The following is a 23,123-nucleotide window of genomic DNA, read 5'->3' as shown; positions in this document are numbered from 1 at the left end:
AATCTTGATGCCACCCTGCAGAGAGGGTAGGGAAGAGAAAATCCAGACTTTATATCTGAAATGACCCAGAAAGTCAGATATGATTGAGTTCATCTAGAATGAAAATGATATTCTCTGCCACTAAGCAGAAGAGTAGCCCCCAATAACGGTAGATGGTTTTTCTGAAGTCAAGTGACATGCTCGCACACCCAAAATGTGAAAGAGGTACTGAAAACGCCACATCACCACCCACTGTGTGGCCCTCAGGAATTCAGAAGCAAGGAAACAAACCAAAACACCAAGAGTTTATTCCACGATTAGGACTTTGACAGTGAATTTTACTCACCGGAAATGGAACCATCCCCCTCCTCGTACCACACTTACACTTTGATAGGTTTTTAACTCTGCAAGTTTTTAGGAACAAACGACATGTGAAAAGTGAGGATAGAATGTGTGCAGTGAATTTCAGTCTATAAATACAATACCTTATATTGTTTGGGGGGTGGTTTACAGAGTCCACGTCATATACATCAACTCACTAAATCATGACAACAGCTCCATGAGGTAGGCATTACTGAATTCACAGGTGGAGAAACCTGAGACTTAGAGGTTAAGGAATGTGTCCGGGGAAACAGAGTTTGTGACAAAACCAGGACTCAAATCCAGGCCCTCTGATACACATAATTTGCATGTATATCATGTGCTATAAATAAATAGAGACTAACTTATAGTCACCTCAACAAGGGAAGAGAAAAATTAGGCCATTAAACATGTCTCTCCAATGTTTCCCTTGAAATAGTTGGAAACTGACTTCTTGACCTATGGACCTAAGTAGATGCTGGTGATTACTTAATTTTTGTAAAATTAACCTTCAAAATACATCCCCCTTCTTTTTTGTTGTCCAAAATTTTCCGTTTTTCAAATTGTGATCAACACAAAATTTAACTATATATATATATATACACACACACATATAGTCATATACATTATGATATATATATATATACATATATATATATCATAGGAAAAAAATCTTCACTAGATTCTATTGCTCATCTCATCCATCCAAAGTTAATACTTGAATATGCTGACCCTAATCTAATAAACTTAACAATGTTCAACCCAGTATATGATAGGTATAGAACTGTTAAAATTTTACATGAATTTGTAAACAAGAAAGCAGGTAGTTACTAACAAATATTTTGGGTAATATAATTTTCTTTCTGATGGAACATAAGTGGTCCAAACTTTACAAATATGGGTTACCTGAAATTCAGATACACACAAATAAACATTTTAATGCTTTCTTAATATTAAAATGGTATTCTATGATCAAATGCCTTCTAGGTTTTGATTGATCTTATATCTTTAATTTCCATGGAGTAAAATGAGAATTTTTCCTTATAAGTAAAGCCTGGTTGTTCAGAATTTTCACTCATCTGATACTATAGTGGTGAAATGTTAAGACAGTACAACTTTGTGATTAAATGGAATAAATTTGATCACACAATGAAAAAACAAAAGAAATCAACACAAGAAAGAATGATGTATTTGAGAACATTTTTAATAAATAATGTGACAAAATTACTTTTCTGATTATTGGTTTTCAGTATGCAAAATTATGGCTAAAAATAAGAGGTTTCTTACATGAACATAATGAAAACATTAATCACATGGATTGTTCCCTTAGTACTGTACACCCTTTCTATGTAACTTTCAAATTATCTAAGTGAACACATTTAGTTTTTGGTGAACACCAGCTTTTTTTTTGTGGTTCAGTTTTGTTTGGCTTTGTTTTCCAGTGGGGTCAGGCCTGATACCTGTGTATGAATAAATGTATATTTTTTTCCTCAAATAGCACCAATTATCAAGTCAATGAAATTCATATAATGACAAAAAAGGATTATAAAAACCTACAGTCAGAGGGCATCATTTGGCAATTCAAAGCAAGTAATGCCTCTCTTTGAACTTATAAGAAAATCTTATAAGTTTCAACATTGGCCACAACAAACTTAAACCTTTTTTTAAGTCCAGGAAAAGTAAGAACCATTGTTCATGGCCCACAATAAAGTACGCACGTTACTTCACCATCTGTCATCATTCAAATATTCCAAATACAAACATAGAGCATGAACAAAACAGGTTAAAAACGCTTCTCAACATTTTTTTTTCAATAAGACAAAAAAGGTTAATAGTTACAATGGTTTACAAATAAAGTTTAGTGATTGTGCTTTTAAAACCAAAAAAAAAAAAGATTAAAAACAGTGCATTACAAAAACAAAAATCAAACTTCCTTAAGTGGCACTTCTGAAAGTTGAACTGACACTACCAGAAGAAATTTAGGCCAGTTAAGATAGGGATGTCCTTATTCAATTGGTCATTAAAAACATCCATTTGTTTATAATACGCATTTATAATTGCATTTGATTGAAAAATAGAACAAGGTTTTTTTTTTTGCTAGGCTTACTTATGACAATGACTAGACAACCAGAGATCCAACTGGCTTACCCCTACTTATCCGAAAGTATATTTCCAAGAAGAATATACTTCAATGATTGAAATGAAGACAAAATAAAGTACCACCAGGGGTTGCAAAGAGCATATATTTACAATGTTTCTACCCCATTCAAATTGATTTGTGGTTGTTCTGCATTTGTTATATTTTATTTTCTCCCAGCAGAGGGTGGTATGAAAGACTGATTTGAAAAATCATGTTAAAATGAAGTATGTTTTAATTTGCATTAGCAGTTGGTTATAGAAAGATTTTCTCTTGACAGCCCTTGGCATGAGGTTGATTAATCAATTTTGTATCTTTGATCAATACTTTGCTGAAAGTTGGCTTGGTATATAAGCAGTGCAATGCCATATCTCAGGGTTAAAATGCAAAAGAACTGTGTCATTCTCTCTTGCTGGCTGATGACTGAAGCAAGGAGTCAAATATTTCCCTTGCTGGAAGTAAGGTGGTTTGTTCCAACAGCGAGGGGAATAGGGAAGTTCTTCATTCAGGATAAAGATCAAACAACAACAATAAAACTCCAATAAAATTTTTAAAAATGGTATTCCAATAAGAGGAATAAAAATGACAATTTTTACACTCTGATTGCACTGAACATTTTATCTGGCGTCATGTGTCATCAGACATGAGGCATCTTGAGTGATAATTTTCACATCAGATCTCACAAGCCTCTCTGGTTGTCTTCAGCTTTCAGTTTCCTGTAAGAGAAAAGTGTTTGTTAAATTTGAAAATAAATCTTAGAGTACGGTTTTAGAGTTTCGTTGATTTATATGTTTTCAACCTTACAGTTGGTATTTCTTCATTCATTCCCCGGCATATGTTAGAAAGTGCTCATGGCAACTCATTCATTTGTCGTTAGCTGATTTTGATAGAAAATGCAATAGTTCTCTGCGAGTACCAAACTGTGTTCTGTGCAATGTCTGGGTATTGGGGCTCGTGGGGTAGGGGAAAGGGGGGCAGTATAGGGAGCATTTCTCTACTCTCCATAGCCCCAACTCAACATTGTAGTTCAAAGTGGTTATTAGAGTTATGTATGATGACTTTTTATCCTCCAAAAAGGTGCTCTTACTTAAAAAAAACCCAACCAAAAACAAATAAACAAAAGAACTTATAAAACAACTTCTCATAACAACTGTAGGAAAAAAGTCTTCCTATTTTAAACATCAAAATCAAAATGTTTTGGGATTACAGAAAATTCAATTCGACATCATTCCTTAAAATGTTTCATCTTCTATTTTTAAAAGTTCAGTTTAATGTTCATTTAACAATCTACTTGGGATTAAATATATTTGGAAGAAGAGAAATTTGCCCTCAACTTTTTTTTTTTTATTAAATGGGGAAAACACTGTCTTAAAAAAATAGGTAGGAGGTGATTTTGTGATATGATGTACTGTCAATTCTATCTTGTATCGCTATCTATAAATTCCAACAAAGGAGTATATATTTGACTCAAAAAGTGTACTCCTCCATCCAGGAAGGTTAGAGTCAAGGATCAGGTTCTCATTTTCAGAAGAATGAAGGTGGAAGATAGTTGGTCAAATCAGTCAGATTAACCCCAGTAATTACTTGGTGGCCGATAACATAGGCTAAGCACCTTCATTCAAATCCTGATAACTCTGTCACCTTACTGGTTTTTATAACCTATAATACTATGCAATATATTATCTGGATAAATAGTTCTTATTTCCTAACAACACGATTGCCATATAAATTTCTTATCTGAATATCTGCAGATGAATATGCCCTCTAGATCAAAAAAGAAATTATGATCACCATTTACAACTTTGGAACACATTTCGGGGAAATCACTAAATTCACAGAATTTCAGTTTCTGGCATCACTAACATTCGGATTTGTGGTAAAACAGTAACATTTCTGTAGACTGATAAATATTCCTGACTTTGAGGCTGATATAACAACCAGTATAATGCTGAGAAACTTGGAAAAAAGTTATAGATACCTCTAATTCTTCATTATTATCTTCTCCTCTTTCATATCCTCCAAGAACTTGCATTTCTGCAATATTTCTTCGACCTACATTTGCTTGTTCTCTTTGTCTGCTTCCTGATCCTCTTGATGACATTGAGCTTGAAGAACTAGGATCTCTGGGATTATTGGATGTAGGAAAAGTAGGTCTACAGTAAGGTAGAATATCCTCTGTGTAATGAAATATAATAAGTGTGTATGAACAGCATTGTACATTTTCAAGGCATAATGTAACACACTTATGTCTGTAATTCTGCACGAGGAAGCATATTTTTGAGGAATAAATGAGGACATCTTATAACAATAATTAAAAAGGCAGCACTGTCCTGAAAAAGAAAATAACAACCCTTGTTGTCTTTCCTGGTAGTGGTTGGCCTTCAAGTTGATTTCACTCTGCAAGCTCTTGCATACCTCAAACTCACTTGAGACCAACATCATTAGGAGAGGTAAACCAAACTTGGAGTCAGACTTAGCTTCCAGTTCTATCCTTCACTATGTGATTTCCAATTATTTTAGGCCTCAGTTTCCACTTTTCTAAAAAAGCATTAATAATATCTACACCCAGAGGAGCTCCTATTGTTCTTGTAAAAACAGAGGGGATAGTGAAATCCCTATGCAAGCTATGAAGATTTCAAGGCATTGAAAGAAACAAAGCCCAGTTTCCTCAAATTACCAAAACAGAACCAAGCCCAGGTTCACTTTCCAGACACCAAGATGTCATCCTCCATTTCAACATCATATTTACATTGTGGAGCCCTGAATCTCAGAAGCCTGCCATTGTTTCTAGCTCAAAACACAAAGCCATTCTAATTAAATGCCATCTCCTGAATTTCTATCTCCATACTGCTTTTTTTTATCTATTTAATAATTTTTTTAAAAAGATTTTATTTATTTGTCAGAGAGAGAGAGAGCACATAAGCAGGGAGAGCGGAAGGCAGAGGGAGAAGCAGGCTCCCCACTGAGCAAGGAGCCCTATGCGGGACTCAATCCCAGGACCCTGGGATTGTTGAAGGCAGACACTTAACCAACTGAGCCACCCAAGCGTCCCTCCATACTGCTTTTAATTTGGTGCTGCTTATACTGATGCATCTTCCAGGAGCTCACTTCTCTCCAAAGCCTGTCCACTCTACCCTTTGGACACTAAACACATGAAAAAACAACTCTTCTTCATGCATTTTTTTTTCCTCCCCCAAACACTTCCTCTAATGTCCATGCTGCCTGAATGAAATCTGATTTCCCCAGAGGTTTCCACTGAAGTTTTCTGCAGTAGAGTGAGGAAGGCTCACCTCTAGCCCAACCAGCACCCATTCTAAGTTAATACTCCCTGACCTTTGCACAAAACATTCTCCTCCTGGGAGGGCCAAACCAGTCTACCTATATCACCTTTTTAGTCCTCCTTGATGGCATCTTTCTCCTTATATTCTACTCATCACAATTTCCACCCCTCATCCAGATTCAGACTCACTGGGGTCTCACAGTCCATCAAGACCACTGTTCCTGGTTCCTGTACCCTTGCTTCACAGCATTAAGAATCCTGTGACCTTCATCTTCCGTCCCTGTTCCATCAATCTTTTTCTCTCCATTAACTTTAGTTTTTGTCAGGCTACAATATAAAATCTCTCTCTCGCTCAAAATTTCCCCGTAAGCCTGTGCTCTACATGAATCAACACCTTCTTCCTGTCCTTACAGCTCAGCAAAGCTTCTTAAAGCAATTTAGACTCAATACTAGTAGAAACAACTCCTGCTTACTCTGAATCCCACGGAAGTCTATCCATGCCTACATTACTACAATGGGAGAGAAAATTCACTGTGGACTTTGATAATGCTCATCATGTTTCAGCCCTTATGTCTCTGGACTTGTCACTGCCCTTCATCTGGAAACCACCATCAGTTTAAACATCACTATTCCCAGCTTCTAGTTCTCCTCCCTTCCTGGCCAGTCTCCTGTGGGCTCTTCTTAATGCAGTGCATCTTACATATTGCAGGTTTAAACACTTAGCGTAGTGTATATATACATTCTTTTTCCCACTCACTTTGGGAAATTTCCTTTATTCTCACAGACTGTAACCTTTTCTAGGTTGTAACTGTCATGGGGGCAGGTATTTTTCAGTGTTTTGTGTTTTGATATACTCTCAGCTTGACATGTAATAGGTCATTGATAAATAGTTTTGAGTGAATGAATGAGTAGATTTAATTAATATTTTATCATGACAAATCATTAATTTACATCTGCAACTCCTGATCTATGTTGAACACTTCCTCTGAAGTATCCCTCCAACTCAGTATGTCGAACATTGACCTCATCCTGTCTTTCATTCGTCTCCGTAGTCCCTAAATAGTTAATGACAATACTAATCATTACGACAACAAATACAGAAAACTGAAATTGTTTTAGAGTCTTCCCTCCCTTCCAACCACTTTCCAGTACTCCTTAAATGTACTTTTCCCACACATTCAAATATACACAAGTGAACCTGATTTTTAACACTAAAAATTGTTAAATTTTGTATTTTCCCACTCACCTCTGCTCCTGTAGCCTGGTTTGTATCCACCGCATCTCTTCTCCAGGTGTTGTAAATATCTACTAATAGATCCCCGCCTCAAGTCATTCCCCTCTAAACCATATTCATTCAGCTGCCTTCTCGTAGGAACTATAGGCACTCTATGACTTAGACTTTCATTTACCTCCAGAGCTTCCCCTTTGACCACCTTTATTATCTAGTAACACTGAATTTCTTATAATCTTCTCAATGTACCTCAGAGCTTTTCATGCTGAGTTTCTCTGGCAGAATAACCTATCCACTTTTCTTACCCAAGTTAAATTTCACCCATCAGGAACACTCAGCTTATTCATCATTTCCATGAAGAAAGATCAAGAAGTCTTTCTTTACCTTACATACCCCACAAGCCTGGGCTAACTGTCCCTTCTTTGGACTCTCAACTATAGTATCATAAACATTATACCAAATATGAGTATATCTATAAATGTACGGATACCTATCTGTGACTATAAGCTTCATGAGGTCAAGGTTCCTGTTTGCACATAAATATCAGGACAAGTACAATGCTTTATAACACAGTGGATGTTTAATATATGTAAAAACAAATTGAACTAATTGAGATAAATGTCAGCAAATAGCTCAGTCATTCAAGTCTTGAAGACCACTCTCCTTAATTAAAAATGACCATTCATTACACATGTAAATCTGGGTCCCTCTTTCATTTTAAATAATGTCAACTGAACTATGAAGGTAAAAATTATAGCAATGCATAGAAATGATCATTTAATGACACATATATGTAGGGTTATGTTTCAAATAACAATTTGGGAAAGTAAGACCTTCAAAATAATAATCTGGTCAGTGTATCTCAGTGCTTTCCATGAAATAAGGTTCCTTGTTTCTAGATTAATAGTTCCAGTAGTAGTTCTTTAGTTAGAAATATTTTTATAACACAAAGGACAACTTAATAAATTTCTAAAGATTGATAAAATAATTTCATCACTTTGTTCTAATTCTGCATACACCAAGATCTTTCCAGGTTTGTAAAGTCTTCTCCTGAAGAATCCCAATGCTTTAGAGAAAGCTTACTTATAGCGGCAAATTGGTCTATACTTTCAGGCCATGTATAAACTTCATAATATATGTCATGACATTATATTTATAAATCACTACTGGGAGTACAGTATGGGTCAAAAGTTCAGAGCCAGATCACCTTTTGCTTAACTGATAAAAAGGCTAAGTTTTTCAAACTTTGGATTGTGGGGATAACACCAAGTACTCTGCGGTCACATAGCAGAGGCATCTGCCTGAAAGGTACTTTTACTTATCACTTTACTGCTGAGTCCATGCCTGGATTAGGAGTTCAGGCTTCCTGTCACAGAACAGAGTGAAACTGACTCCCATTTTGAAAGAAAGTTGCTAATGACCAGGGGCTCATAATAAACAGAACAAGAGATTAATGTCTAATTTTACCGCAATATATCTATTAAAATACAGTAGTAGTTGTATTTAGACTCTTTCATCAATCTCCCCCTTTTTTGTGTTTCTTTCTCCTAAATGGTTTCTTCTCTTTCATCTCTAATAATCCTGTCCTAAAGCATTTTACAAATTCTGCCTTTCTGGCAAACTCGTTCCCAATGTCTCCTCTTCCCAACCTTCTGAAAAGAGCTCATCACCTCCCTTCCACAATTTCCATTTACTTTACAAGCCCCTACAGTCTGGCTTCTATTTTGACTACAATACTAAAAACAATTCTTTTGAATACCACCCACAAATAACATACTGCAAAATCCTCATGTGTTTTTCCCCCAGCCCCCACCTCCTGTTGACACCCAACTTTTACTCCTGGGTGGCATTTTAGACTTCTTTCTATCTTAAAATTTCCTCCTCCATTCTTTCTAGGGTACTATTCTCTCTGGCTTGGAGATCCTGATTATTTTATATCTCTTGGTAGATCCATCTCAATTTCCACTATAGAAAGTCATTCTTGTGCTTAACCTTTGAATATAATCACTGTTGATTATTGGTGTGTTGGAGTTGGCTCACATGTTCTCAAAAAAAAAAAAAAAAGAGTACCCAAGTCTTCCCAACTCCACATTCACTGACGTCATATTAGCAGATTGAAACCAGCCATCTTGGAACTAACTACCCAATAGAAGTGAGTAAATGGCTACAAATTAGGGTTTTGCTTTGCTTTCCTCCCAGAGAATTGATTGTTCAACATTAACCAGTGTATCACTGCTGATAATTTAGCCTTTGTAATTCATATAATTTTCCCCTCCATGTTGCTGTTTCTAAAACACACTCTCTACTCACGACCTTTCTCCTGATCTTTAGACTTAGTTCTCTAAAGTCTTACTGAGCTGCTTCGTATCTGTGCTCTTATCAGCACCTTAAAACATTCAAAATTGAAATTCTTTTCCCTAAGACATCTTTCCTGTTTTTTTTTTTTTCTTTTTTTCTACATTGGTTAGTACAATTAGGTTCCACTAGCCAACAGGGCCATCTAATTAACATTTGAGTAACTTTTGCTTTACTCCATAATTTCATTCTTTTTTTTTTTTAAGATTTTATTTATTTATTTGACAGAGAGAGACAAGGCGAGAGAGAGAACACAAGCAGGGGGAGAGGGAGAGGGAGAAGCAGGCTTCCCGCCGAGCAGGGAGCCCGATGCGGGGCTCGATCCCAGGACCCTGGGATCATGACCTGAGCCGAAGGCAGATGCTTAACGACTGAGCCACCCAGGCGCCCCCATAATTTCATTCTATTTTTCTACTTTCAATTAGTCACCTCTGGTTCTATCTCTGAAATGCCAATGTAGGCTGTTTTCTCCTTGTTCCACACAACTATGTTAATTCAGTGTTTTCATAGTTTTTACCTAAATATTTTATAATGATCTGATACCTTCATCTACACAGGTCCAATGTCTCTTCCTTCACATAGAGTGCTGCCAGTTATTTTTCTAAAAATCTGATTCTGTCATTTCTTGTTCAAAATTCTTTGCTCGCTTACCACTGCCTATATCATAAATCCCACACTCTAGATCATATTCCCAGCCTTCCCAATCTGGCCCAACGACCTTTCTAGTTTTATCTTTCACTATTTGTGTCTGGCCGAACTAGAAATCAATGTTCACCAAACATTTGTTTTTACACTCACATGGTTTTTTTCCCACCTACTTCCTTTACCTGCTGTCCCCTTCTCTCTGTTTAACCTGTTAGAATCATGCTTTCCTTTAAAACTCAACTCAACTGGCACTGTCCAAGGAAGTCTTATATAATGTTATGTATTTAATTTAATTTAATTATATTAAAATTATTTGAGTACATGCTTGTCTCCTCCATTAGAGAGTAAATTTCTAAATCTTACCACTTTTCATATGGCCTAAGAGAACCTAACACTGCAACTTGCAAACATATGTTCAATCTGTATTTATTTGCTGTTTGAATGAATAAGTACCTTGTATGAGGTGAGTCTTTGCTGGTGGAAGGTCTCGTTTTGCTGCCTTGTTTCCTCGTCCTTTCCCATCATTTTGCTGTTCCTGTGCTTCTCTGGTATCACCCGGATTGGTTCTCATATCAGCAACTTGTCTTCCATCCAATACTTCTCTCCCCTTGTAACTGCCTACTTTTCTATCTGATGATCTGTCTGTTCTTGCTTCTATAGAAGGGAGTTTTGGCACCATTATAGGTCGCACCTCCAGCTGTGCCTTGGACTGGACAGTGGGTGACTTTATAGCAGGTGGTGGCACTGGAGGAGGTGGAAGATCTAGAAAGAAATATTGAAAATACTGTAAAAGTCTGCCTCTTATGAAATTTTTAAATATTAATAGTAGCACTGGAGTCACATTCAGTTGTGAGATAATATATCTTAAATGAATGGGAACAATTGAAGGTAACCAAGGAACAAAGAAGATCAATTTCAATGTATTCTCATTGTTATATGGCAGAAAAATATTGAATCCTAGAGCCGGGACTTAAAGATTATCTACTCTTGGGATAGCTAATATGGGCATATATGCTATCACTTTCTCTCCCCCAACCATGACAGATCTTCTTAATTGATTTCAGCATAATGTTGATGGTCCCAAATGCATAGCCTTATTCTTCAGGCAACCACTTCAAATTGATTGAGGTTGGCACTTGAGACCTATTTGCCACCTCTAATCTAGCCTAAATCACTTCTCGTTCTGTAAGAAGGGAAACTCAAACACATAGACCTTAAGTTATTTTTCAATCTCAAATCGAGATATGATCAGAACCAGGACCAATGCCCTTAGATTCTTAATCTCTGGTTCAGTATTCTTTATACCATTTCATTCTATTTTGTGTTTATAATCTACCATTAATTGATGGGGTCTCTGCACCCAGAGGTTTTAAACCAGATAATCTCTGGTATAAATATAAGTTAGTATCATCTATCTATCTATCTTTCATTATACATTATATATATGTTAATGTGTATATATATATATAATTATATATAAGACACACACACATATCTATATAACTGGATATTACATATATTTCAACTTCTTATAGACATACTTAAGGATAAAAGTGTGTACAAATTTGATATCTAAAAAATTTATTTTCTTTAAGGGGTGCTATCCTTGACTCCTATGTACATTCCAGGGGGCAGAAATAGATATCCTAATAATAGTTGGTAACTCAGTAGAAGAATATGTATGAAGACATTTCAGCTTTAGTTTGTTTTGCCTTTAGTACGGAGGATGAATTAAAAGGAAAGGCTTGAATCCAGGAGGGCAAGAGGTTAATGTTATAGCTCAGGTAAGTAATGATAGGGGATGGAACTGTATTGGTGGCTGTTCAGATGAGGAGATGTATTTGAGAGATCTTAAGGAAGAAAAATCAATATTATTTAATGATCAATGGAATATAGTAGAGGAAGGAAAGGAAAGAATCTAAGATGACTTTTAGGAATTTTGCTATAGTTGACTAGACAGATGAGAGAAACTTCACTGAAAATGAGGAAGGAGGGGATGAGGAAGAGATGGAGGGCCTGCAGAGGGAGAGTGTAAGTTCAGTTTTAGAAAAGTGGAGAGGAGGCACCTAGACAGAGATGTCGAACAGGTTTCTGTACATAAAATCTGAGTTTCAAGAGAGGTCAAGACCCAGAGATACAGAGAGTTGGGAATTATCAGCATGGTTTTTTCAGTCATGACTTCAAAAATGGTAATGTTTTCATATTTGGAGAGCAATATCTAGGTGATAGGATAAGTCAACTAAAAAGCAGTTATAAAACACGTATTAAATGCTTAGGAGCAAAAAATTAACATTTTCAACAAAAAAATACATTTACATGTTAAAAATAAATCAAAAGTACGTAAGAACTTGAAAGTACAACCCTTCATGTCTTTCCCTCTCCATTTCAAATCCTCAATATTGATAATGTGGAGGTAATCAGTTTGAATATTTTTCTATAGATCATTCCAGAAATGATTTATACACACAAATCAGGCCTACCAAGCTGCATAAATCCAGGGATCATCATTCACATTAGGGACTACATAAAATGGCCACCCCTACGGCTGTATAGTGCCTCTCTGCCCACCCCTATGTGGAGGTCTGCTGAAAAGTACCACACACAAATATGCAGGCTTCCTCTCTTATTGACATAGGTAGAATTACATTTTTTTTTCACCCGTGTAGCTGTATACCTTTCCCTATATGTACATACAGCTCTGCTCTTTTTTTGAAAAGTTTGTATAATGCTCTGTTGAATGAATATATCATTATTTATTTAGCCAATCCTCACAGAGGAATATTTAGGTTGTTTCCATATAGTTTACTATTACTGACAATGTTCCACTGTCATTTACATATACCAGCATGAGAAATTCTTGAGTATTAATATTATGCCTTCGGAGCTCTTTTTTTTATTTAAGATTTTATTTATTTATTTGAGAGACAGAGAGAGTGAAAGAGTGGGGGAGGGGCAGGGGGAGAGAGAATCTGAAGCAAACTCTGCACTCAGCACAGAGCCCGATGCAGGGCTCGATAACACCACCTCCGGATCACAACCTGAGCTGAAACAAAGAGTCAGACGCCTAACTGACTGAGCCACCCAGGAGCCCCAAGAATTAATCATTTTTGTTCCATAAATAGGTGTAGGTCTTTTTTAAACTAATAGTCTTTTGACATTATATACTAAAACTAAGGCATTAGAATCCATCGTATTGGTCTTTGAAAGCAGAGAGCTTGAGGTACTGTCTTCTTACCAGTTATTTTAGTTAGAACTCCATTATTAAAAGTGGTCCAACTTTTACTTGCATTTTTTTGTTGTTGTTCGTTCTCATGGCTCATCATGTTCTAGTTTCATATAAATAGCCTCTAAACATTACCTAAAATGGTAACCAAAGTACAGCCGATTGCATTGATTTTCACCTGATTTTATAAAATCAAAAAAAAATTTTTTTTGCCTTACAACATATATTACCATTGTCATTGTGCCTGGTTTTCCTCCTTACTATTTTAATGTATTAAAAAAAAAAAAAAGCCCGATACTTAAAAAAAAGGTACTATGAGAGTCCTCCTTCCTCTGCTACTTGTTTATTAAAAATAACCAAAAAGAGATAGTTAAAAAAACAGACTGTACTGAGTGGCTTAAAGCCAAGTGACCCAAGGCAGAGCAGTTCTAAGTTCAGACTGAGCCTGGGACTGGCAACGAAAGGGGAAAAATCTAATTCAGAACATACCTGGCAGCAGATGGAGTGAGGGCCTACAGGCTCATTTCCACACTATCTCCTTGCTATAGATTTCAACCCCAAATTGCAAACACAGATTATCAAGCAGGCAGAAAGTAACTGCCACTATCAACAAATCATAAAATGTCTGGGTTCATCAGATTACCAAAGCTGATGATTACCACTATTATAAGAGCATATAAAATCTTGGGAATGTGTGACTCTCGAGACAAAATCTATTTCCAGATGCTCTATAACACAGGTAGAGAACGAGAAGAGAACCCCATAGTAATTTTAAGAGTTCTAACTTCCTGTATATAATTGCTTTTTTTTTTAAAGATTTTATTTATTTATTTGACAGAGAGAGAGGCAGTGAGAGAGGGAACACAAGCAGGGGGAGTGGGAGAGGGAGAAGCAGCCTTCCCGCTGAGCAGGAGCCCAATGCGGGGCTCGATCCCAGGACCCTGGGATCATGACCTGAGCTGAAGGCAGATGCTTAACGACTGAGCCCCCCAGACGCCCGATAATTGCTTCTGTATCTAGTTGATGATGAGAGGCAAATGCTTGTAGGTTTTATTTCTCATACAAATAGGTTACCAAATAAATATTTTTAGGTATTATGAAATAATTACTGTGTCAAAGCAGGGATCATTGTATTATGAACAATTCTGTATTTCACATAGTGATAAACAGGACTTTCACCCAGTACATACCAACAGTAGCTCAAATTGGATTTAACAAATAGGATCATGGACCTGTTTTACATATATATATATAGACACCTTATATAATCACATAAACATCATTCTTTATACAATACTTTCCAAAAGCAGTATAATATATATAAAGTAAAATGTCAAGAGCACATGCATGCAGACAATTCTGCCAGCATTAATTCACTATGGAGATCCAGCACTCTATTTACTTAGCTGCTTAAAGTCCCAAGACCTTGTAATTAATGATAAATCAAGTCAAAATAACATCATTCCAAAGAGGGTGGTGAATTTATAATTTATGAAAAGTAGGGCTGGAGAAATAATGTAGATTTGGTTTTTAAATCAAGTATGTAAATGCGTCGAAAGGGTTGAAAGAGGGGGTGGGAAGAATCTATTAGAAGGTCCTAGAAATGCACTTATGCTTGGCTTTAACTCGCTAAGACTCTGACTAATAAATATTCATATATTTTAAATCCTACCCTTCATCTGGGTTAAACTTGTAAGCGGCAAATATGAGATAAATAAACAGATTCTGCCTGTCATGGTGACTATAGCATACAGTACTCCCCTGTGCATTGAGTACTCCCTGGGTCTCTCTGAGGCCTAGGATTTACCTGCAGAGTAAGGTATGGTCACAGTGCCACAGATCAGGGACTCTAGGGCTGTTATGGGCTGAACTGTGTCCCCTCAAAGTTCACATGTTAAAGTCCTAACCCCCTGTACCTCAGAATGAGATGGTATTTGGATATAGGGTCTTTCAAGAGGTAATTAAAGTAAAAGGAGTCCTTGGGGTGGGCCTTCATCCAATCTACCTGGTTTCCTTATACAAAGAAGAGATTAGGGCATACACATAGACTGAAGAAAGACCAAGTAAATACACAAGGAGACTACAGCCATCTATAAGACAAGGAGAAAGGCCTCAGAAGAAACCAACCCTGCCAACACCTTGATCTTGGACTTCTAGCCTCCAGAGCTGTGAGAAGATAAATTTCTGTCATTTAAGCCACCTAGTTTATAGTGCTTTGTTATGTCAGCCCTAGAAAACTCATATAATTGGCAACTGACAAGGATCATCACAAACTACGCTTCATCGGGTCAGACACAGCCACTCTTTAGCTTTCTTTATATCGTTTACAAAAGTTCTATGAAGCAAATACAGAAGTCGAACAAAATTTACTAAGTAAAGACACTACAAACTCAAGACTGATACTGTATTCTGAAATTAGTTCGCAAAGGAAGTCTATTGATAATAATCAAAGTCAGCCAACATAGTTAACATTTTAACCATTAAAAGGCAAAAATTAAAAAAAAAAAACCCTCCATGTCTTACTACTATGTTTTTAATTCACATTTTAACAATTGGCAGCTCTTTAAATTCTTTCTTCTCCCCTCTTCTTTCTCTTTCTTAGTAAATTGTACTAATTGTGTCTGCCACTGAGTTTCTTCATGAAATGGTCTATGATTTTTTTTCAAAAATGGAATAGTATTCTGAGAAAACGATTTCTGAGAAAATGACCCAGTGTTCCCATGTCATAACCACTGCTAACAAGAGTACATGCATTTCTCTTATTTGATACATGAAGAAGTATTTGCATTTACTTGATTTTACTTCATCAATATGCATTGCTGGATATGTAAATAATAACACATATTTTGGTATTTTCTCTTTATCAAATCAGAAAGTGTCCAAGACTTTTTAGTACAATAAACATAGCCAAAAGACAGATGGTTATCAAAATGCTGAAAGGAAGTTAAAGCGAAAATTTTAAAAAATAATTTTAGTCATATTTCCATTTTGTCTATTTTTATGACTTCAAGAAAATAATTATTGGCTTCCACATTACTTTATATCCTAGGATAATTTTGCATAATCCCTTTTGTGAAATAAACAATGAAAAATCCATATAATATTTCAAATTAACTTTTTTGGTTTTATTTATTTCATTAGATTTCTTTGGTATTTCTAAAATTAACGTTAAATAAACAACCTTGGTGTTTCATCATTCAGTTTACTAGTTACTCTGCAGGGATTAGTTAGAATTTATATTTAATTATTAAATACATGGAAGAAAGGACTGCAGAATGTGGTACAATAAATAGAGATCACAATTTTCAAGCATAGTGCAATTTATAACTGTGATACCACGTCCTTTAACTGGGCATGTATTTATTCAAAGCATTTTGAAAAAGCATCCCTCAATGCTAGAAGTCCCTCAAAACAAGTATAAATAAGAGCTGGAAAGGGCTACACAGAGCTTTAGGTCAGGTTTTCTCCCTTTTGTGTTCAACCTAGATGTGTTTACATCCAGGTTTGCTGTTTGACCAGTTTTTCAGTGAGGAGCACTCTCTTCCAGATAATAAAAACTGATAGGACAGCTATAAAACTTATAAAATGCCATTACAGGGGTTCCATAAATGTAAAACTGCCAATAGAGTTTGGGGATTTACACCTTGTGTTTGTCCCTTTACAGAAGCAAACATGCACAAAGCCACTGTAATAACCCTTCAAAATCAGATAATATTCTGACAGCTCAGTTTCACTGACAAAAGAGTCCTGGGCAGAAGCCAGGAGGCCCAGGTGCGCTGTGTCATGCCAGTATTTAATGTAGTCTGATATCAGATAGATGCGAGTGAGAGAAAATACTTTGAATAAAGTACAGATAATAGCATGGACAGCCACACTCATTGCAAAATTACTTGTGCTCATCATGCTGTGAGCTTTGTATTAAATTTTTCTGTCAAGTGGCAGGAATCACAGGGAGAATTGCCTCAGAAAACCCTCCTTGTAACCTTGGATAAGGATCTATAATATTAGGCTTTCATATGATAATGGCAAATGATGCCCTTTTTGAAAAATTGCTGACTGGTAATGAAAGTCCTAATCAGATTGTGGTTGGAGAGGACCAGGAGGTGGGGGACAGTGTCTGTGACACCCTTCTTCCCCCACCCCGTTAGTGAATTTAGCAAACTTGACAAGATGGGTGAGTCTGAGAGAATTTATCTTACGTGAATTTCCAACAAAGCCCTTGGGGTTGTTTATAAAACGAGAAGGTGGCGGGTTTAATAAATGCTGGGCCACCTGAGGCACTTTCATTAAAGGCTTTCTCTCAACAACATCACCATGTTTGCATTATTCTCCTGGGCTCCCTTGAGAATACAAGCATTACCTCTTCAGTGAGAGTCGATATTGTATGTGAAGGCATGAAGGAAGATGATGCGATTTGCCTTTTGGTGCAGAAAAATAACTGTAACACCACCATAGTTAGAATTAATATTCAGACAAGTTTATTGAATTGTATTTGAATGCAAAATTCCAAAAGGAAACAAGAAGAGGACGTTTGGGAAGATTTATCAGGGAATGCGATGAAGGTTCAGTCTCTGTCGTTACTTCAACTACAGTGATGTCTATTTGTTTGCAACAACAAAATAACCTTTTAAACATAATAAAAATATACACTGTTCTTAGCTTCTTAAATAACTCTTATTAGAAGTACTGAAGATGCTTGACAAAATATGAAAGTTGATCACTGCTATTAAGTAATAGGAGGCTTACTGTTAATGACTTTTTAATGTAATTTCTAATGCCAGTGGACGCATTGTCTAGTCCTAGAGAGCCAGGGTGAATAGGCGAGATTCATAGATGTTTTCATGCGTTTCAATGGCCTTACCATCTGTGTAGGCTTCTCTGCGCAGATGTCCTGGCTGGTGTTTTTGCTTCTTGGCTGGTCTGGCCTTCTGTATTTGAGCAGCACTCATGTTGCTGTCTGTAGAAACAGGACTTGTGGGTCGAGGGCACTGGGACGCATGAAAATGGCGGCGGCCTGAGTAAAAAATAAATAAATAAATAAATAATAAAAATCAGAGCCAAACTCATCAATGAATTTTAATTATAACATTAAATAAGAAAAAGAAAACATTAGAACTAGAAGCATCCCTAATCTCCTAAAAATAGCTTTAAATAAACTATTCTAGCAAACGCTAGGATTTTTGTCATTCTGCCTGATCCATCCACTGGAAAAAAAAAAGATGCTGAAAGTTTTTTCCGGCTCTTTTTTTTTAACCATGGTACTTTTATTCTGTTAAAGTTCTTGACACCACTTATTAAAGAAAAACATCCCAATTACAGACTGAGCCAACCAGGTGCCTAAACATCCCAATTACTTTTGCAACTAACTTCATTAAAGTGTTATTAGTAAACAAAAATATTAGATTTTTGCACAGTATATTCAATGTACATTGTTTTCTCAAGGGAATCACCAGGGTCCTTAAGAAATTCATGTTCTAAGAGTGAACGGTACTAAATATGTCCCTTATTTTAATTAAATATGTTTTTATGCTATTCTTTGAAGGCAGATACCTAGTATCAATACATTCTGAGGTGTTTCTTCCTTAGGAGGCCTAAAATTAAAGCTCACATATTTAGACCTGTCCAAAATTACTTATACCCCTTTTCTTTCACTAGATGTTTACTTGCTGATTCTGGATAAAGTGACCCCTCCAGAAACTTCTACGTTTTTTGGTGGTAGCAGAGGTGGTTTTCATTTTTTCGTTTTGGAGGGACAATATTTGCAGGTACCAGTGAAAACTGAAAGTGCTAATTAGACACAGTACATCTCAGAGCTCCCCGGTTTTCTGGCTGTCTTACAGAGATGTTGTATCACAATGGCACAAAATATTTAATCCATAACAGCAAGGGAAATCTTGGCCCTATGCTTGACTTTCATTATTCTGGTTTTTAGAAATTCCAGACACACAAAGCTGGAACTTTTTTTTGTACTGTAAGAAACTTCAAACAAACCTACACAACATGTCTTTTGGCTACAGACAGAAGAAGCCACATATTTAAAAATCCTAACTGATGCATATTAAATAATATTCATCAATGCAGCCAAGTGAGAAGCAATTTGATTGGATTATTCATTCATATTAACTTCAAGTCATATGATCAGCAGCACCCTTTCTTGAGAAGAATATTTTAATAGGCAGAGGCCAATGCATGTTTAGTTCATTATAATTATGAGCCAAACGAAAACTGGAAGTGCCACTAAATTACAATACAATAAAATATTAAACCAAACTCCCCTTAGCAATGATGGAGACTATTACAATTAAAGTTACATATCCATGAAAAGAGAGAATTAAGGCTGAGACTTGAGCACATTATTCATTCTATTGTGTAAAGCCATCTACTGTTCATATACCCTGAGGCATCAGGTCGTTTACAGATGAATTTTCAACGTTATTTCCATGTTTTGTTGATTTAATGAACTGAAACGCATCTCTAATGCAATCTGAAAGCAGTAGTTTGAGATGCTTAATTTCACTTCCTTATTTTTTTAACAGAAGATTAAAAAATAAGGAGAAATAAAAGCTATGCACACAGTTAGATGTTAGTTATTAAGAAAGATAGGTAGGTTTGGATAGTTATTACATTCAGTAGCGACTGAGGGGGAAAAAAAGGAATTTGGCTGAATTTCATAAAATACCAGTATGGCCGAAATAAATACATGTTACAATAAAAGGTCAAGGGGGTACTAGACTTCTTTTTCCTATAACATGCTCTTGACAAATAACATATAGAAATAACCTTATTTTCTCTGAACACATTCTACAAATGATAAAAAAAACGATGGCCAATCCAGTATCTGAAGAGAATACGTAAAAATACCAACGTGATACTTACCAAACTGAGAAAAATAAAACAACAAAACAAGATAGCGATTACGGATGTGTTATGATAGCCTTCTATTTCTCAGAAATATATCTTTTGCTGGCCACATTATTTTACTCTACTATTTGTATTTTTCATTTACACAATGTGTATATGAATGTATACTGTGTATATATTCCATCCTACAGAAATAAATGTCATGTGATAAATGTATGACTTTAATTTAAATTCTTTCCTTTTTCATACTATTTACTCTCTAAACAAGGTTGGGAATAGGTGATAAATAAAAATAGGTTCAAACATAATAGATATATGATCATTGTAAACAGGGTACTGGCAATGACGAAGGAAAACAGAAAAAATATGCATTTGGATTAACTTCCTCTCCAAATTACTAGATTAAAAATGTTTGCCTTAAATATGAAACGTCTATGCTTGAAAATGTATGCATATCACACACATCTTTCCATCTTCCTAATTAAATTAATATTCTCAGGGAGAGGGCATGAAGATAATGGGGGTTAAGGAGAAATAGCCCATTTTCCAATGGTTGAGTGTCCCCCCTCTGCATATTTATTTCTCTTAGAGAATTTCTAATTAAATAGAATAAGAGAACTATCACAATGAATTTTATTTTGATTACTTTCTACACCTCAAAAAAAATCATGTAACACAAACCTCACCTGACTATAGGCACACCTAAAGAAATTGTACACCTATCTGCTATGACTTTCATAAAAACAAGGGCTTTCCAGGGAGCTTCACTCACATTATATAGGATTTATTAAATTAAAATAAACTAGAAGATTTAAAAAGCCTTGTCCAGAAAAAGGGAATAACCAAGCTATGTCATATGCTTGGATCTTGGTTTCCTCAGGCAGCAAATAAAAAACAGTAATAATAGCTGCACTTCACATTGGACACAAGCTCCTAGGCAATAACCATCAGCTGACGTGCACCCATTGAGTCTTCTTTTCCAGCTTGGTGACAAGCACAGAACTTACCAGAAGCATCCTGCATTTGACGTCGTGCCACTTTCAGACCAGCATACTCCGCAGCTGCTGCCACTGCCTGGGCAAAATCAGCATCGGTGAAGAAGGAGCCATCAGAAGAACTCACACTGGAACGTCCACTGGAAATGTTGTCCTCCTCCGAGGCTGAGCCCCAGCCATTGATCATGGACCCAGTGACAGAGCTCTCAAGGTCCCCCACGCTGGAGGCAGGGGTCTGCTCAAGGCCACGTAACAAAAGCCGTCTGGTCTGCATCTTGGCGACTTCCATGTCCGCTTCATCTTCTTCCTCTTCTGGCGCATCTGTATCCATATCTGAGACAAGAGGTCCTGAAATGTATCCGTAGGTATGTGGTGGGGAAATCGGCCGTGGTGGTGGAGGGGGGCTCACTGGCTGCCGTCTGCAGGAAGATGGATAAACAGGTTTGGCTCAGCTCATTATCAGGACACACACAAAATACATTAATCAAGAAATTGGCCAAGTACACTGATTTGATTGTTGCTTCTGTGGGAGCTAATTTAACCAAGCTGGGCTTCCTTTCGATTCAAGTTTAACAGAAATATCCTCAGCTACTTGTAAGTCACAGTCACCTTATGTTTTATCATTTGGATTATATTCAATTAAAAAAGGAGAAGTAATACATACTTTGGAAACACATGCCTATGTACTTGTCTTAAAGCTCACTGAATATTAATGATAGATTATTATTACCAAAGACAACAGACATCAGTTCTGGAACAGATGCTCCATAAACATGTTTCTTTCCCTTTATTTCATTTCCACGCCTACCATTCAAAGCAAATGGACTCATTCATGGTGACTATGGACGGTAGAATTTCATAGGATGGAACAATCATATATTCAGCATATGACACAGTTTCCTTTAGATTTTATTCTATTAAAACAAAAGGCTATGGGAGCCAAGAGCATTTTTTTCCCTGAATTATTCACCAAAGGTTATTAGCTATTTTTAAACCTATCACTTTTACCATTATTCCACCTACCTGTTACATAAAATGCTTACAGGTATTTTTCTTGATATGTTGAAATTAATTAAGGACCAAGGCTGAGGACAATGTGAGTGGTATTCTACAGTGTAAGTTCACAGAGTTCCCAATAACTACTTTCAGTCGTCTCTCCACTGATCCAGAGAACAACATCAGCTAACAGCAGTCCTTCTACTACCATCCATCACCATCACCCACAGAGAGGATAAGATGACTGAGAAGATAGTGTTTTGACCTCAGTGTAAAGTGAAATTGGTGGAAAGAAGTTATTCCCAAATGGGGAGAATGTCAAGAGATTACCTCCTAATTTAGGAAAGTGCCTGACAGAAAGGAAGACGTACAGTGATTTCTAGTTTTAACTAGAAGGATTGCTTAGTCCGTGACCTGCTCAACAGTCCCAATGCTCTCTAAGCAAGATTAAAGAGATGATATAAGGGGGAATGTCATTTGGAAAAGTCATAACAACACCTCTTCAAATTCTGTGCCTTTGAGAAGTAAGGAAGATGATAGATTCCACACAAGTGTGCCAACCTGAGCACAAGCACTAGATGGTAGTGAGATCAGGTTCTAGCGTCTTCTGGCCACCTCCATGGTTTAGGAAGCTAGAAAAGATACAGCATGAATGCCACCAACTGGTAATCCACCTGAAGATGTGGCTAAATTGTTCAGGGACTACAAATGCCTAGAGACGCTGCCCAGAATTGAGTCCTTCATCAGTAAGTTGGTTCCAGCCCCTCTCCCTTACCATCCTTATCATACTCACAGAGCAAGATGAGACAGAATAGTCATTGGGGCTAACCAAGGCGAAGACTGGATGCTCACTAGTTTGCTATACCTTAGCCCTTAGAAGAGGGAGTAGGACAAAAGTGGTTAAAAGCAGAGAATGCCCTCTTACTCCATGCCACCATAGACACAGACAGGTACAATCTGCAAGGCTGTCCGCAAGCGCATGATTATAGTTTTACAATGAACAGAACTGAAATTTAAGAAAACAAACAATTAAAGGGAAAAAAAAAGATTCAAACCAAAAA

The 23,123-nt window shown here is 36.5% G+C and overlaps 1 protein-coding gene across 1 annotated transcript in view; it reads right to left on the bottom strand.

Annotated features, from left to right (window-relative positions):
* Nucleotides 1-1,527: 1,527 nt before the first annotated feature.
* Nucleotides 1,528-23,123, bottom strand: part of ROBO1 (roundabout guidance receptor 1) — a 1,115,645-nt gene continuing 1,094,049 nt past the window's right edge. Inside the window, 5 exon segments of the mRNA XM_027585188.2 lie at nucleotides 1,528-3,192; nucleotides 4,455-4,651; nucleotides 10,441-10,749; nucleotides 18,072-18,224; nucleotides 21,079-21,485. Coding sequence (XP_027440989.2) covers nucleotides 3,178-3,192; nucleotides 4,455-4,651; nucleotides 10,441-10,749; nucleotides 18,072-18,224; nucleotides 21,079-21,485 — 1,081 coding nt within the window. The 3' untranslated portion in view covers nucleotides 1,528-3,177.

Source organism: Zalophus californianus, chromosome 1 (assembly GCF_009762305.2).
Source record: "Zalophus californianus isolate mZalCal1 chromosome 1, mZalCal1.pri.v2, whole genome shotgun sequence".
In the NCBI taxonomy this organism is placed as follows: domain Eukaryota; kingdom Metazoa; phylum Chordata; class Mammalia; order Carnivora; family Otariidae; genus Zalophus; species Zalophus californianus.
Note: the sequence above shows the minus strand (reverse complement) of the source record. Positions and strands in the feature narration are given on the sequence as shown.